This window comes from Anastrepha ludens, chromosome 4 (assembly GCF_028408465.1).
Source record: "Anastrepha ludens isolate Willacy chromosome 4, idAnaLude1.1, whole genome shotgun sequence".
NCBI classification, from domain to species: Eukaryota; Metazoa; Arthropoda; class Insecta; order Diptera; family Tephritidae; genus Anastrepha; species Anastrepha ludens.
Window position 1 is genome coordinate 77,837,957 of NC_071500.1, and position 18,019 is coordinate 77,855,975.

Sequence of the window (18,019 nt, forward strand, 5' to 3'; positions counted from 1 at the left end):
TGGTGCAATTTTCATAGTCTAATATATATATATATGTCCTATGCCAATACATACAAACATACAAATATACAATTTTGCGCAATTTTCAAACAAAAAGAACAAATCTATATGTAAAGATGCATACAAATCATAAGGACATATCAAATGTACGAATCTATTCTCTACGATATGATATGATAAGAAAAGTAGGAAATTATGTGAGTATTTCGAGTGTAATGTGTTTTGAAAAAGTCAAATCGATGATGTTGCCTCTTAGTGTTGTTGACTTATTAACATCTGATGCACTATCGAAATTGAGCATATCTTTCATGAATTTGATAAATTCTTCGTCATTTTTCACGTTTGTGTAAATGTAACTTGATCAATTCCATTGCGATTCCATGTACCTACTTCTCTATATCCATACAAAATATCTATCAAACAAATAAAGTTAAAATTTTCTTTTGAAAAATGCAACCATTCCATCAGTATTTTCGTATGACGTTGTCACGTTAAACTATCTTCAGTAAACTGACTTTACAGACAACCTCTTTTTTTTGAAAATTTTGTCAAAATAGTTATCTTTCTAAACCTGTTTGGAAATTTTTACAACACGTTTTATGCCTAACAAAAAATTTTAAGTTGTGTCTCTTTGAAGATTACTTATTTGCGCCATGTTCTTCAATCCCACATGCTGTTCCGCTGACCAAGGCTCTAAAAATTGTAACTATTAATAGTATTTTTATGTATTTATATGCCCTTGAATGATAATGTAACGCCAAACACAAAGAGTAGAAACTAATGAAATAACAACAAATACATTAAATAAATGCATTTTCCCTAATTTTGCATTAAATTGAAAATATTGGCAGTCATGCTTACTATGACAAACATGCGCACTATGTAATATGATATACATAAATACAGTGTAATCAAATATTTTGAGGGCACATAATAAAGCGGCAAATGCAAATATGTACCTACATATATTACCGACATGCAGTGTGTTGCACAAAAACATGAGCGTTTATGGAACGTTTTTTCGTGGTAGAAATGCATGCGGAGGTTTGCCACTGCCTGCCATGAGACGGTTTTCAATAATTTTAAGCAGCGCTAGTATTCGCTGGAATGCCCCCAGTACCCATATTGTAAAGGAAGCTGATAGACATACTGGCATTGATAGTTGAGAACCGAACGGAACGCTCCGCAGTACGAGAAACAAGTACCCAAAATTGGCAGCAAAGATAGAGAAATGGATTTTTACCTACTCAGTTTCTAAACTTGCACGGATGCTTTACAGCATGCCTCCAGTGGCTTACATACGAACCGGACCCCATATGCGACTACAGTGGAGGAGATGCAATAGAAGATAATTACCACGATTCTTTGAATGCAGGCGATTATATAACTCTAAATGAAAGCTTCCCAATATATTTGCCAACAGCTACAGTTCTGAGTCGTTCGTGTAATTTATGCTACAAAACTGCCAAAGATCAACGACAGTATGCGACGTAAAAGCAAAGACTATGAAAGGGCTAAGGACCTACAAAAAGCTGCGATGTGGCCATCCATGTACTAATGATTGGCAACAGTCCTGTAGGATGAAGAGTTGGAAGAAATAACAGGCTTATCATGGTTTTAAAAGGTCATTTTAAGGATGCGCTCCTGAGGCAGATAAGTGCTTTGCGGGCAGAGCCGGTGTGTTACTCTGTTATAATAGGACTATGAATAAGTTCGTTACGGTTTTACAACAGATGGCGTAACTTGATTATTATTCCATCGATCCACATTTCCAAACATTCATTGGAGAGCTACTGTCGTAAGGCACAAACGTCAGTATAAGTTTTTTATTTGAAGCGTAAACAACAATATTTTTACCACACTTGAAAATGTCGAATTTCGTGCCAAATAATGTGTTTTTGCGGGGAATTCTTCTTCATTATTTTAATATGAAGAAAAAAGCAGCCGAAAGTCATCGTATCTTGGTGGAAGTTTATGGTGAGCATGCTCTATCTGAGCGAACGTGCCAGAAGTGGTTTGCACGCTTTAAAAGTGGTGATTTTGGCTTGGAAGACGAAGAACGCGAGGGTGCGCCGCCAAAGTTCATGGATACCGAATTGGAGGAATTGCTCGATCAAGATCCGGCTCAAACGCAAGAAGAGGTTGCAAAAACTTTGGGAGTTGATCAATCAACCATTTCCAAACGTTTAAAAGCCATGGGAATGATCCGAAAGGTAGGCCATTGGGTGCCGTATGAATTGAAGCCAAGAGACGTTGAACGCCGTTTTATGGCATGCGAACAACTGCTTCAACGGCACAAAAGAAAGGGTTTTTTGCATCGAATTGTGACTGGCGATGAAAAGTGGGTCCATTACGACAATCCAAAACGTCGGGCAACGTATGGATACCCTGGCCATGCTTCAACATCGACGTCGGCGCAGAATATTCATGGCCTGAAGGTTATGCTGTGTATCTGGTGGGACCAGCTGGGTGTTGTGTATTATGAGCTACTGAAACCGAATGAAACGATTACGGGGGATGTCTACCGACGACAATTGATGCGTTTGAGCCGAGCACTGCGAGAAAAACGGCCGCAATACGCCGATAGACACGACAAAGTTATTTTGCAACATGACAATGCTCGGCCACATGTTGCACAAGTGGTCAAAACATACTTAGAAACGCTCAAATGGGATGTCCTACCCCACCCGCCGTATAGTCCAGACCTTGTGCCATCCGATTACTATCTCTTCCGATCGATGCAACATGGCCTGGCTGACCAGCACTTCCGTAATTACGATGAAGTCAAAAAATGGATCGATTCGTGGATTGCGGCAAAACCGACCGAATTTTTCACAAAGGGAATCCGTGAATTGCCAGAAAGATGGGAAAAAGTAGTAGTAAGCGATGGACAATATTTTGAATATTAAATTTGTAACCATTTTACGTCAATAAAGTTTCAAATTTCGAAAAAAACCGCACGAACTTATTCATAGTCCTATTATAAAATAAGTCATTTAAATATTCATTTAATTGATTGGTGTGTGACTACCATTCGGCAGTGAGCAGGTTCGAATCTCCATATATAAAACAACAAATTGAGAAAAACAGTTTTTTTTCTAATAGCAGTCGCAGGTAATGGCAAACATCCGAGTGTATTTAAATAAAAAATCATTTGCCGTTCGCAGTAGACTTAAAACTCTAGGTCCCTCCATTTGTGGATAAACATGCAGACGCACGCAATAGTGGCGAAGGAGCTCGGCCAAATACCTAACAGTAGTGTACGCACCGAAAAAACCTGTGGCTAGGTGCAGAGCTTGTTAGTGCGTCTAAAACTTGCCTTTAAATGCTTCTCAAAAGAGGCACATATACTTTCTTCGAAAATTTCAAATAAATCATAAGTTGTTATTTTTGGCTCAGTTGATTTACGTGATTTTCGCCCAATTGTTAACATTCACTCTTAAAAATAACCATTAAAATTTTTTATTTTTATTTTATTTGAAAAAAAAAATGCTGTTAAAAGTTGACTTTCGACATTCTAAATCGCAGAAGGCAAAATATTCTGTAAAGGGATGCGGACCAATTTCGTCAGCAAAATGATGGAAAAAATCATGGAAAAAATAATGGCCAAGCTTACGGCAAAAGAATAATACGATTATCACAAAATAAATAGCATATAAAAACAAAAATTACTTGGGATACATTCTTTGTAGAGCCCAGTCAACTTGAAATCATATTACAGTGATATCAATTACTTTCGATAAAATTATACTTTAATATTGTACAAACAAGTTAAACACTTCATATCCGAAAATGATTTTTGCAAGTATACTAGCCAAGGTTGCCACTCACTAAATTTTCTTTGTAGCCAAAGATGCAATAAATCTGTCTGAAATGTAGCCAATTTTTTTTAACTTGAATTTATGGTTAGAGAATGCTGTTTGATTTAATTTGTTTACTTTATGAAAATTATATTTGACTAGCTTTAACCCTAGGAAAAACTAAGATTTTTTAGATTAAATTTAAGCAAATATTCGATTATTAGTGACGAATGAGAGTGGTGGCGCGCCCTGGGGGCTGTGGGAAGGGAGTTCCATCATAAAAACATGCCTATAACCTTCATCGGGTGAAATTATAAATGTATAAAAATTTTTACGTCATTTGGGGTTGTCGTTTCGTAGTGATGCGCGGACAACGTACAACATTCACCTTTATAGTATAGATTAATGGAACTGACATTGTCAAAAAGCATTCAATATCAATGTCCGTGTAATATGCAGATAATAACACCCTGTAAAAAAACGCGAAAGGTGTACGAGTATTCTAATTTTTCAAAGCATATAGTGTTTTCAAGCTAAATAGTTTGGAAGGCAATTTAATTACATACATAACAGTTTGAGGGACACGTTGCGAGGAGCAGGACACTTATCCTTTATATTTTAGCTATATCACTTGGACACAATTGTAGCCAAAGATCATATATAGACTTTAGTTGGGTCTCGCGGCTTCGCTCGCGTACTAACAACAATAAATGGTTAAATTATTGGAATTTGGGAATTTAAAGCAAATTATCTTTTGGCACATTCACTCAAAATAGTTTAGTTGCTACAGCAATATTCTTTTGAAATGTTTTCTCTCAAACATATACCAAATACACAAAACAACAAATTTTGTTCAAAAGAATGTACAAAGCTTTAATTAAAAATATTTGTGTAACATAAATTTATAAAATTGATGTGGTTTTTGTCCAATAAAGTTTTAGAGACTAAGAAATATTATATCTAATTCCAGTTGGTGCAAGTAACGTATAACGTCTAAAAAAATAATTGATATTACCTAACACACTAATCAATCAATCATATTTATTTTGGGTATTGGACCAAACTAATTTTTTTTAAGAGATTGAGCAATACGTAAAACATCAATATCTATAAAAAAGAGCATTGTAAAGATAATTATATCTGATTTTTACATAACATGTTATATATTAAAGTAAAGGTTTCTTGAGTTCTATATGAAAGGTTTTTGCTCTATAAGGTTGTGTTTAATATTAACCCTTAACGACCGAGAGCTTTTTTTATAATACTTATGGGCGACGGAAAATTAGGTGAAATTCTAAAACCTTGATAAGGATGAAAAATTTAACTAAACATTTGAACTAATTTATTTAGATATGAGTTCAATATATTTACTTGATTTATAATTTTAGGATGTACAAAGTTGCAATATTTGTTAAAGAAAACTACAGCGCTGATAAATAATTGAAATGAAAACTGAATTCTTTTCATGTCCCCGTATTGGGATCTTGCGGTTTTTATCGCATAAGTATTATTCTAGTTAAAAAGCTATAGACACCATGATACATTGCGTTATTCTCATAAGAGCGACCCCGTGAAAACTATTGTTCTATATATAGTACATACATCCACTGCGGGTGCGCAAGAAATTTTATCCAACTTTATCCGTCTTAAAAATTCTGTAAGTCCAAAAGAGCAAACACGTAATATGCACTGACTAACTGAATTTATAATTTGAGCCATTGGCAACATTCTACATCGAAGTAACACAATAATATAAGTCATATAGAAATCAAAGGCAACGAAGCTCCCGATAAGCACCAATACGAGTACATCAATAACAAATAATTACCAAAATCGCTTCTTCAAGTAATACTTTTTAGCTATTAAAATAACTACAAACAATTAAATATGGAAGGGAAATCAAAATGTACAGAAATTCACTTAACTAAGGTTCCACGAGCAGATTCTCTTCTATCCAGGTTATACCTACAATATGAAAACAATATCCATACAAGACATAACAGAAGAATGGCGTACTTTAAAAGTAGTTCAGGCATTTCTAAACTTTCCTCTCATACTTGTACTCGTGTGTACCAGTGTTTAAATATCCACTTTACTAAGCTTAAAATATGTATACTTTGCAATATTTTGTACAGCATTTAAAATATTCTCGTATATAAAGATCTATAGCCTCTCGCCACCAGCACCCAAGCTTTACGTTTACTTTTTATAATTTATCAATAAAAGTGCTAGTAATAATAGTATATAATTAAGAAAATATACTCCACAGCACATTAGTAAGTTCGACCAGCAGTGCTTAGGCCAATTACTTTTTATAAAACATTTTTTTATGTGTTTTCACTTACCGTTAATGCGATACCAACTGTCGCAGAAAAGGAACCCAAACGAAATTCGCCCGTATTGTACTTAACTAGGAAAGAAGTTTTACCTACGCCAGAATCGCCAAGCAATATTGTCTACAATAATAAAAATAAATATTTAGTAAGTTTTTACACAGAAAGTTTATAAGAAGTTCTTGAAATAGATTTTTTATCGCTATTATAAAGCATAACTGCTATCCAACTTTTAAGCTTTGTTTTCTTATGAACAATGTTGTAAAGTGTGGATGATTTGTGGTAATTAAGTACTAGCTAGGGGAGAAAATGCACTTCTTACTACATATACTTGTATATGACGTGTGAGGGAAAATTACCCAGAAGAGCGTGATCTAAGTGAGGAATTGAATATTGCAAACAGCTCAAGGAAATCGTCAAAACTACCTTTTTTGCGAAGCGTCAACATACACCGCGCACTTTGGGCTAAATGCAAAAAAGGTATATGCCATCTACACAAGGTTTCTAGGTAGCCCATTATAATGGCTATAAACTGAAACAAAAATTATATAATAAAATAATCAAAACACAAGTATTTATCCCTCAAGCAAAGCCTCTTTAGTAAAATTTAAAAATTTGAAAAAAGTGAAAAAAAAAATGTAATTGAAATCGGGGTGCACTCAAAAAAGGGGTTTAAATATTGTTGTGTGGAGTATTTATTTAAATATAATTTATCATCAACGGATATGTTAATTCTTCTATCAATTTTGAAGTTTGATTGCTCTTTTGTTCTTCAGCGAATAGATTTTAATGTTCCATGCCGAAATTTCCGTAATTATAAAGTTACCCATGGTGCTCTTAACCCGACAATCTATTGTGCTAATGCTCCTATAAAGAGACCTCTATCTGAATTTAACTTTTTCTAAAATTTTTTGGATTTATATTTATCTTATACTAAATCTGTACTAAAATTAGAATTAAAAAATTGTTTTTTGTGTAATAATTATTTATACTATATACATACACCAGTGCTGAAGTCTCAAGTATTTGTTGTATAAAGGGGACATAAGTAAATACATACGAAAATATTTAGGTAGGCCTAGAGCAATGGCATTAGACACAAATTGCTTAAAATGATCACATTTTTAGTTTATTGTCTTTCTTTTATTGCGCTGTCATCAAAGATTCATATATTTTTGAAAAGGCTGGCAAAATTCTAATTGGCCTATAGTCAGTAGGTTCGCTAGCGATATTCTTTTTGGGGACAGGAATAATAATATCCGTTTTCCACTCCGTTAGAAAGCACGAAGTTGAGTAGTAGTGGTTAATTAAACGTGTGTGTGTACCAAGAATAAATGGCAGCACAAGCTTCACAAACTTCAAGGATTCCCCATTCCCGCCAATACAATAGATTTGACTTGCATAGCGGTTTTCAAAACTTCGGCTTCAGTTACTCCATTGAATTGAAACTTTTCTTTCAACGTAAATTGGCTGCTGAAGTTTTTAGGTGGAGGACTGCCGCGGCTTTTCCTGGCGCTACTAAAATAGTCCTTAATAATATCAGGGTAAATTTTACACTCCGCAATACGTCTTCCATGCATATTAAAGTTTTTTAAATTACGCCACACCTCTTTTAAAGGTAATAATGGGTTTAACTTGGAGTTACAGTACAATGGCTTCGCTTGGTTTGTAATGATGTTAGCTTTGTTAGGCAGACGTACATACATTGGCACCGGCGCGCATCTCTAACTTAAACAATAAGAAATATTAATCGAATCTTTTATTGATCATGCTTTAGGATTTATGTTGTATTAGCGTGAAGATTTTGGTATTAATAAATCGATATAAGTAAGGAGATTTATATAATAACTAAATATTTTTGGTTTATTTTTAAGACGCAGCTAAGCCCTAAAAGCACTTTTTTTTTTAAATTTTACATACAAATTTTACCGTTCTCGCCTCTGAGATTTTGTGTAGTTAGAACTTTAGAAACAGTTCTAACATCGACCCTTAAGCCAAATACAGAGTACTAAATAGATAGATATGTATGTTTGTTTACCCGCTTACCTTGTGATTTACCGTATCATCGAAAGGCTGTTGTGGTGGTTGAGTATACATGCCCACTTCATCGTAGCGATACGAACGCCAACCATCTTCATATTCGCCTTGGTCAATGTCTTCATGAAATACCGCATCTTCAAGTGCATACATCTGCAATGCCTTAACGGGCGGACGATAGCCTGGATAACCGGTACTGCATGCTTTACTGCTGCTTCCGCCAATACTGGAACCAAGACCACTGCTACCTCCACCACTGGCACCAAAATCAACACGATGGCGTATAGTCTCCTCTAGACGACGCTGAGTAGTTTCGGGATCTTCAAAAACGTCGTCACTCATACTACTGGCATCATCGGGTATATAAGACATGTTTAATTAACCTCCTATGAAAATTTGTTTTATAGGTATCGGTGAGTCCTTGTAGTGGGAAAAGTAGAGAGCGAAATAGTAGTAGAGCGAGGTTGTTTTCTTGGAAGAGGTAGCCGGGATAGGCATTACACGAATATAAATGTGTAATGCTATTTTATACTTGACGTATTATATACTTAATATTATGTTTTAACGACTTCTTTTAACGGCTGCTGGCTGGAGACTATTTAATTTTAAATGTATATCCCACTTGTTATTTGAGCAACAGGTTTTCGTAACAACAATATTGAAAGCTTTTAGTATAGTTTTGAAAGCTCTGTCGTAACGAGTGCGTGAGGAAAAGCTATTAAGTTTAAATTGATTACGATAAAGCTCTTGAAATTTCGTTAGCTTGAGCTTTCAATATTTGTTTTCCTTGATATAAATATAGGATTAGTCCAGTTGTAGCAACTGTTGTTTCTATTATAGTATAAACGCTCAGCTGTTCACTAGCAGTGTTGAATACTGTGACGTTAATGTCAATTGAGTGATAGAGTTGTTTACCACCAGCTGCCACTGTTATCAGAATCACAGTTGCTATTTCTCACCTCTTCGTCTGTTTTGTATGCGTTCCCTTTCCTAATACCATGAAATTTTGCTTATCTACGTTTCTGAGCAATTGACATACGTCATACCGCCATATGCTCAGTTATGAAGACCGATTACCTTATTCAGTTGATTGTCCGTATGCAGGATATCAAAAAAGTGGCGGTGGTATTGAAAATTGGTTTTTGTAGCAGCTTGCTATAAGCCTCTTTTATTTTTCACAAATTGTTATTACCTGTTTTTATGAATGTTTTTGAGTGAGTATAATTTTTCTTTTGTACGAAATACGTTGATGAGTTTATGGGCCACTAATTTCTAATATATATTTTCCATGCTGACTTTTTATCGTATTTTACGTAGTAACAAGTAATTAATATAATTTTTTGGTGTAGATGCTGTTACAGATTTTTAGTTTAAGAACGTTTATTTTTTGTTCATATATAAATATATTCGTGTGCACATATATAAGTTTGTTCGTAAGTAGATCGTTGCCTCTTCATATGTACATGTATGCTTGTATATGTGCATATATATTGATGTTTGCCAACAAGTATGTAGGTATATTTCCGATATTCGTGACTACAGGATTTTTGGTTTTAAGTATTTTTACTTAAACTCTTTTGCTATTATTGTATTTGTAAACTGCACATTAAATTCCCTAATTTTGTATTATGTCTTTTTGTTTACGAAAATGTTTTCATGTATATAAATTCTGCTATTTTGTAAATTTTACTATTGGGCTATATGCTTTTTGATCTATTTTTGTTGTAATTATTTTTATTTTTAGTTTCATATTTAAACTTTTATTTTACATCAGAGCACTCACAAAGTATGCATATTATTTTAATAAAGTATTCTTTTGCGGTTTTGTAATTTTTAAGAATATTTAAATTTGGAATAATTTCAAAGTTTCATTTTAATTATTTTTATTTTTATTTTTTTCTCTTTAATTCCATATGATTTCTATGTAAACTCTCAAATGAATTGTTATAAACAAAGTCTTAGTATGAATTATGAATCACTATACTCACATATTTTTTTCTCATAAATTTTTTGCAGTCTGTCGGTTTATTAAAGTGTTTTCGTGGCTCGCCTATTACTGGTAAAACACCTGATACATAATTACTTTATCTTAAATATAACAGTTTTTCGAATTATTTATGAAACTTTGTTGCTAGTGGATATTTTTCTATTATTTTTACGGATAGTTCTTATTGCAACAAAACGTAGATTTCTAAAAAAAGTGTTTAATCTTCGTACCAAATTATTTTTTCGTAAAAGTTATTGGTAATATTTTAAAACATTTAATTGCTAATAAATTGGTGTTTTGTTTACATCTAAAGCACGGCAATAACTACTTTACTAAGGGTAGTTACAACATCTTGTTCATATTATCTTTATCCTTAATGTTATATTAAACATTCGTTCAAATGTTTATACATATATCTTAAATGCAGCACATGATTTACTTCTCGATGGACTCCTTTCTTGATATGAGTCGGACACAATGACTTAAAGTCACTATTTTACCGCACGAATATATTTAAAGCTTTACTGGTGTATTGGTTATGAATTTGACGTAATTTTTATTTACATTTCGTATTTCACTTTCATATGTTACTCATCCGCCCCGTTTAACAATTTTTCGTTCAATTTACAGCAATTTCTGTTTTAGTTTTTTGCATTTTTCTTTATTATTATCACAGTCATAATGGGAGGAGGGGCAATTTGGTGAGTCCACTTTGCGAGATTTGTCTTCCACAATATACTACATTTTTTATAACTCCACAGACGTAGTATTATGTATCCATTTTTGGCAGTAAATTTCGGTAACGGCGTCTTCCAGTCTCTGCCAAGTCAGAGCATAACTGCACCAATTCCGCTGCATCGTATGGATCTTAAATTAACTCATAATCAAATTCGTTTTTAGTCTTCTTTTTCCCACCCACAAAGTATATAATACCTATGTATATGTATGTTCTTTGCAAGTTCGCGCATCACATTCAATTCAACCCATAACTTAACCGTAAATCAATCCTTAATAGCATCAGCAGTATCTGAATTCATGGAGTATTTTCACTTATCCATTTTCGATTTTTTAATTATATCTCCCGTAGTTTTGCGCTTATTTTCATATATATCTGCAGAAGTTATTTCGCCTGCGACTGGCTCTTATAATACTTAATTTCACAATACTATAGTTATTTGTGTGGCCAGTTATTTTACATTTCTGCTTCTCTTCGTTTTCGCTCACATTTTTCTCTACCTACATCGTGGCTTTTACTTGCTGTTCGCTGATTGAATGTGTACTGGACTTTCATGAGGAAAAATTTGGCAGTACAGCTATCAGTAGTGACGTTAAAGTTTATATGAAACAGAAAGAAAATGGGAACAACGCAGAGGACGATGGGTTACGAGTTTCTATTCGTTTGCTCTCCTATTAACGCACGGTTGTGGCTGTATGTATTTCACAAATTGTCATACTTCGCTACTCTCCAATACTCCCATGTTATATATCTATGTATTTTTGTGCTTGCACGCAATAATCTCACAGTGGAAAATGTAATCATCATATGAAGGAACTAATCCTTGAAAGAAATTAGCAGTCATTGTTTAAATGCATAAATTTCTATTTCCTAATATATTTTTTACTAATTACCAAATATATACCATAAAATATATGAGTACTATATCTGCTATCTTTATGATTTTTTGGGATAATACGTAATTCTTTATATTCCACCTCCATTCGACATACACCCACTCTATAGCACTCACACTCATATATTGGCGTTTTTCTCTCTTTTCAGTTTCATAATAGTAATAGTAGGGTGAATGTTATTTCAATAACATTATGTTCATAACATAACATTAACGTTTACATTTAACGCCTACATTTACATTCTCTGCTCTCAGTAATATTAATCAGCTTCTCATAATGCACATTGCTACTTACATTAAATTTGTTTTTCTTAGAAAGTCAGTTGTCGTGGTTATGGTTCGACATTGTAATTACATATCTCTGAATTGGTTATTGGTGTTTGGCGTTTTAAGTAAGTTCCCTCTCCATGGTGGTTCGAGGAACTATAAAATGTATGCTTCCATATCATACTCAAAAGGTTATTGTAGGTAAAATTTTTTTCTTCTTATGCAGCTATACAATCTTTTATCAGATTTGGTTGAGTTTGAAAACCTCTCTTCTCTGCGCAGATGCGCCTTTTATTGCGCCATGTTCTTCTGATCTTGTAAACCTTCTATTGTATTTGTGGTCGCCTCTTCTTTCGTTGTCCCCCAAACACACAGAATCGTTGAATCATAGATTTTGCATATATTAGTATCTCAAATGATTTTAGCGACTTCTCTTCTTTCTTCGATATCGTTCATCTTTCTGTGGTGTCTACCGAGCCCATAGTACCCGTCGGTGAAAGTTACTCTTCGGTATATCTTCAGGCAGATATCCGGCGAAGAGGTGATGGTCGATTTATTTGCCGGGAACTTTTTTCGAGATTTGACATAAAATGAAAATCTGGCCTTAGTGGATTTGGTAGATCTGAAAATACACTTCTAAGTTCAGTTGACTGGGTGCAGTCTTTCCTACGGTATAATCGACCAATATAGAGAATACTTATCCCGTGGTAATTGTCGTGGTAAATAGAAATATCAATCTTCTTATCTCTAGATTCTACATTTAATGTTTTCTTTTCTTTGTAACTGTTGCATATTTATATGGGAATAGAACAAGAAAAATAGTTTAAAATAGTAAAATATGTATTAACTTCCATTTTTTTAGTAATTAAAGTTTTCGTAAAACTATTTGGACAAATTTGTATACACAGATAAAAAAAAATTAGTTGAAGAACGCTGACACTCACTTTTTTGTAAGGAGTGGCCCATGGTGGAATAAATACGAAATTCTGAGGAGAAAAGGAAGGAAAACAATTATAGCAAAAGTTCTTCCTAATAGCGGTCGCTCCTCGGTAGGCAATGGCAAACCTGCGAGTGTATTTCTGCTATGAAAAAACTCCTCTTAAAAACCATTTGCCATTCGGATCCCATATAAAACTGGAGATCCCTCTATTTGAGAGAAAACATTAAGAGGCATTAAACATTAAAGTGACATTTATATGTTAATAGAACATAAATACTAAACAACATTTAACGAATATTGCTGTATTATAAGGGGTCCGCCATATAACTTTACGGAATTAAAAATGCTATAAATAAGAAACTACTCAATATTTTTCTAAACTGCTTTTTTTATTTTGAAGTACAATCCTTCCGGTTAATGATGGAATACAACTTCATTCATATGGCTGCCTCGGCTAGCTATGCACCATCCCATTCGATCGGTCCAATTTTTCAACACATTTTCGATTGTATGCGGCTTTATTTCAGCTATGACATCGCGTATGTTGCTGGTTTGTTGGCATAACACGGCAACATAACATTGACGGCACCCCAAAGATAATAATCCAACGGCGTCAAATCGCAGCTCCGAGGCAAAGTACGCTTCATACGCTTCATTCGGTGCTTTTCTTCTTCCCATTGCTGTACGTAATTTTCGTACACATTCTGCAACATTACCATGATTTTCAAAGTAATGTCGCAATATTTCCCAGCGTTCTTTGAGCGTATACACAACCATTTTCGTTCAGCGGAAGAATAAAACTAAAAAAGTGTTACCATTCTTCAAATAATACCTAGTTCAAATCCGTAACGATAGATGGCGGGCCCTGTATATACAGGGTGGGCCATATAGCGTTTGCTTTTTGAACCACCTATTTTTTTGAGAATGGTATCACAAATGACATGTCAAATGTGTTCATAATTTACTTAAAGGTTTGACATTTACGAAATGGGACACTACACGCTTGAACAAAATTGGGAAACATTGAAAACCTATTTCCAAAGTGGTGAGTCTTCTACCCAAACTGTGAGAAATTTGAAAAAAAAGCATTTTTACCGAAAAATCATCTTTTCTGATGAAGCTCATTTTCACATCGGTGGCTACGTCAATAAGCAAAATTGTCGGATTTGGGGCTTAAAAAATCCACACGTTACATGGACGACATTTGGTTTCAACAGGACGGTGCAACTTGTCACACTGCCAAAGTTACACTCGAACTTTTGGCTACCGTTTTTGAAAACCGAATAATCAGCCGAAATTCCGATATCAATTGGCCGCCTTGGAGCTGTGATTTAAGCCCGTTGGCTTATTTTTGGTGGGGAGCCGTTGAGGACAAATGCTATGCGAACCATCCAGAGACGATTGATGCTTTAAAACACGAAATCGAAGTTGCCATTCATGAAATTGAATCCCAAACAATCGAAAATGTGCTTAAAAATTGGGTTGATCGAATGGCCTACTGTAAAGCCAGTCGTGGCAGTCATTTGAACGATATTATTTTTCATTCATAAATGACAATGTTCAATCTTCAAAATAAAAAAAAAAAGTTTGAAAAAATATTGATTAATTTTTGGTTTTTTTATAGCCGATTCAAAAATCAAATTTTACATGGCCCACCCTATATATATATGTATTATTCATTCCCAAACAGAAATGAACTGAGAGGAGCAAAAACAAATTTTACCGATTAGCTTAGTTCTCTATTCTGAAGGAGGTTGCTATTTCATATTGTCATAAGCAAAAGCGTCTAAAATGTGCTTACGCGAAACGTCTGGCGGCAATACCGCACCATGTGAATGCCAGACAAAAAGAAAGGAGTTGGCAGAAAATATGACTTGCCTCATCTAGAATTTAAGATATTTGCTAAAGACATGTATGTACATACTTGTATATAAGCAGCAGTGCACGCGCCCAAGATAATCGGCATTAAGTTCAATGTGTAAACGTACGGAGTGATATAGAGTGATAAGACATTGCAATTACATACTATACAACAACCAAGCTGTGCTGAGTTTATGAGTTTTATTGGACTCAAGGGGATTATAGAAGGACGTTTGAGTTGAGAAAAAAATAATAATTGGTATTATAAATGGGATTGTTGAACAACGACCCATGAAACAAGATCCTAAAATTGGCAAGGTTGAGTGAACTTAGAATTCCTCAACATTAGAAACAAAACAGCGTGCAAGCACGACTGGGTAACAATACACTCTAATAACAGCAATAGAGAGATATTACGGCAGTGACCACGGACATCAAGTGTTCCACATGGAATCGACGAATCAGTGCCAGAAGGCAAATGAGTCCTTGCAGGAATACGCAACAGAGATCGTGCGCTAAGCGCATTCGCAATATGCGAAGGAAACAGCAGACTTCATTGAAAATATGAAGGGTTAGGCATTCATAAGAGATTTGTATACGGAACGGGCAACATACTCAACACCGAATTGGTCGTTTACTGAAACTGTGCCTTTTGCACTGAAACAGGAAACACCAATATTCAAAGTACACCGGGTTGAAGTTGAAAAGCATACCTCGATGGAGGAAACCATAAGAAGATTAATACGGGAATCCTAATCTCAAATAACATGACCCAGCAATTCGGATATAAAGTGCTACAACTTCTACAAAACTAGGTATTGCACGCAATTGTGGTATACCACGTAGCCAACTGAATACCAACTCAAGTAGAAGGAAGAGAAGCGCTGAACTAAAACGAACCAGCTCTAAATACTGTGGTTTCCACAATTGAGTGGCCCACAGCCACCACCTCAATAATTGGACGGAAAAACAAATGGTTGATCCTAGGTTCTTACCCTGGACACAGGTGCGTCGAACACACTCATCCGGTCAGACTTGGTAAACTGTAAGGTGGAATCTTGATTGGCTACAAAAGCTTCAGACAGCTACAGGAAATAAACCTACGATTTACGGAAAGGTAGTTTGTAAGGTCGTTATTGAAGCTTTGTCAGTTGTTCACATATTTTTATTGAATCATGTATGCAATAAAAAGTGGCGTGGATTACATGGTGCTGCGCGGATTTATTTCGGATTTCTTTAAAAGCGTTCTGTAATGGAGATACCTCGGAGCACCGGGTATTAGGCAAAAAAATGTGAACTTAAGTCTACGTCAACAGATTCAGTCAAAATTTTAAAAACTCATATGGGATAATGGGAAAGGTGGCTCTGAGACAAGTGAAGTGTATCTCGTAGAAGCTGTTGAAGAGACGACAAATTTAATCGTTGGAAGAACACTGGTAAAATCGGGGATGGACACGGGGGTTACAGTAAGGGTTGCGAGTTGAAGGCAAAAGTTATTCTGGTCAAAGGAGCTGTGATTGTAAGCGAACAATTCCAGGAAACAAGCACAAAAACTGAAGATTTCATAAAAACTTGATTGCATGAAGTGAGAGGGCTAGAGATTCGGCGATGATTTGTTCGAAAATTTGGTATAACTGCCATCATGAAACATCGGATAGACATATCAGATGCAAAACCAATTCGTCAAGTTGTGCTGGTTAAAAAGGAAGATGGTAGCATCCGGTTTTATGTAGGTTACAGAAAGCTGAATGAAGTCTCGAAAAGGAATAACTACCCATTACCACGGATAGATACGCTGGGTTTAAAAAGTGGTTCTTTGGCGGATGGAAATTGAGGTTTGCGAACGGGAGAAGGCAGCTTTCAATACTACTTACACCCTTTTGAGGGTCAAGGGTGCATGTGCACTGCTTCCGCGAGATTATGATCAAATCCGAAGAAGTATGTATGTCTTGTTAAAGACAGAAGTCATGTATTTTGGCAAAACCCCTCCACTTGCAATAGCAAGTCCTGTGGCTAAGGCATACTGTGTGTATTGGAATAGTCTGAAAATAATTGATAGAATTCTACCACGCATATAGGAAAGCAATGTGGGGAATCTTTTCCTTAATCTAATCGTAGTTCCTGAATTAAGAATTATATCAGTGTTAGAGGATGAGAGTGAAGACCATCTGGGTGTCACTAAAACGCTGGAGAAGGATAAGCAGCAGTTTTACTGGGTAAATTGCGGAGAACCAGTTGCCGGTTCCGTGGTCCGTGTCCAACTAGTGACTCCGGCAACAAATATGTACTCGTTGTTAGGGGCTACTATACTTGAGTAAGTGGCCAGTAGTGTATGCTTTATTAAACCAAAATACCAAAATCATTGCTGAGGTTTTTGTGAGAACTGGATGGCATTTAGACAAAGTAAGAAACTTCGAGTCTTTGTAGTTTGAAAAATACATAGCAATATTAAAAGATTTTTCTTTTTTGGTGATCAAAAGGGCTGTCAAAGTTTCGTGTTCTTTTCTCATAATGTTATCGTTGTTGTTGTAACAGGTTAAATATTCCCTTTGAGTGTTCGGAGTAACAGTCCTTGACCGAATAAAAATTCGGGTCATTCCAGCAACGTAGCACCGACCGTTGGGGAATATTCTCAGCATATTCACTGGGATGGGTGTTCTTTTCTAAAAATGATACACTCTGAGGTTGTTGTCTAGCAGATTTTAATTAATTTACATATGTATACAAGGCAGGATTTTTTTTTTTTTTTTGTCGGATTAGACTAGTAAGTACAGAGTGCTTCGCCTATAGAAAGTGGCCCGTCATCAGTCCAACCAGCTGTCTACTGTTGCTTCTACTTAGTGACAGGAGGGTTTTTGACAATCGGTCGGACATGACAGGTAACATCAGTTTTGTCCATCTGTAGCCGCTCTTAGCCTGCCAAGCTCGCTTGTGGGTTAGAGTAACCCATTTGCTAACCGTGGCTTTGATGGCTGCAGAAGGGAGTGGCAGAACGGGTTCCGGGCCAAGGAAGTTCGCCGCAGAGCCCTTCCTAGCTAAAGAGTCAGAGATCTCGTTACCTATGTTACCTATGTTAGCATCAGTATAATATGTCTGCCGACATAGTTCAACCTGGATTTGGTGTACTCCACTACCTTTGAAGTGGTTGGAGGGCTGTCTAAGGC

At 35.4% G+C, this 18,019-nt stretch overlaps 1 protein-coding gene across 2 annotated transcripts in view; it reads right to left on the reverse strand.

Moving 5' to 3' along the window:
• Positions 1 to 11,412, reverse strand: part of LOC128859918 (ras-related protein Rab-26) — a 53,702-nt gene extending 42,290 nt beyond the window's left edge. The window contains exons 1-2 of one of the 2 annotated variants that reach the window (XM_054097068.1): positions 8,180 to 11,412; positions 6,146 to 6,256 (exon numbers count right to left, since the gene is read on the reverse strand). In XM_054097068.1, coding sequence (XP_053953043.1) covers positions 6,146 to 6,256; positions 8,180 to 8,542 — 474 coding nt within the window. In that variant the 5' untranslated portion in view covers positions 8,543 to 11,412. The remainder of the gene's footprint in view (positions 1 to 6,145; positions 6,257 to 8,179) is intronic. The other variant, XM_054097067.1, reaches the window with a different exon arrangement.
• Between the last annotated feature and the right edge of the window lie 6,607 nt (positions 11,413 to 18,019).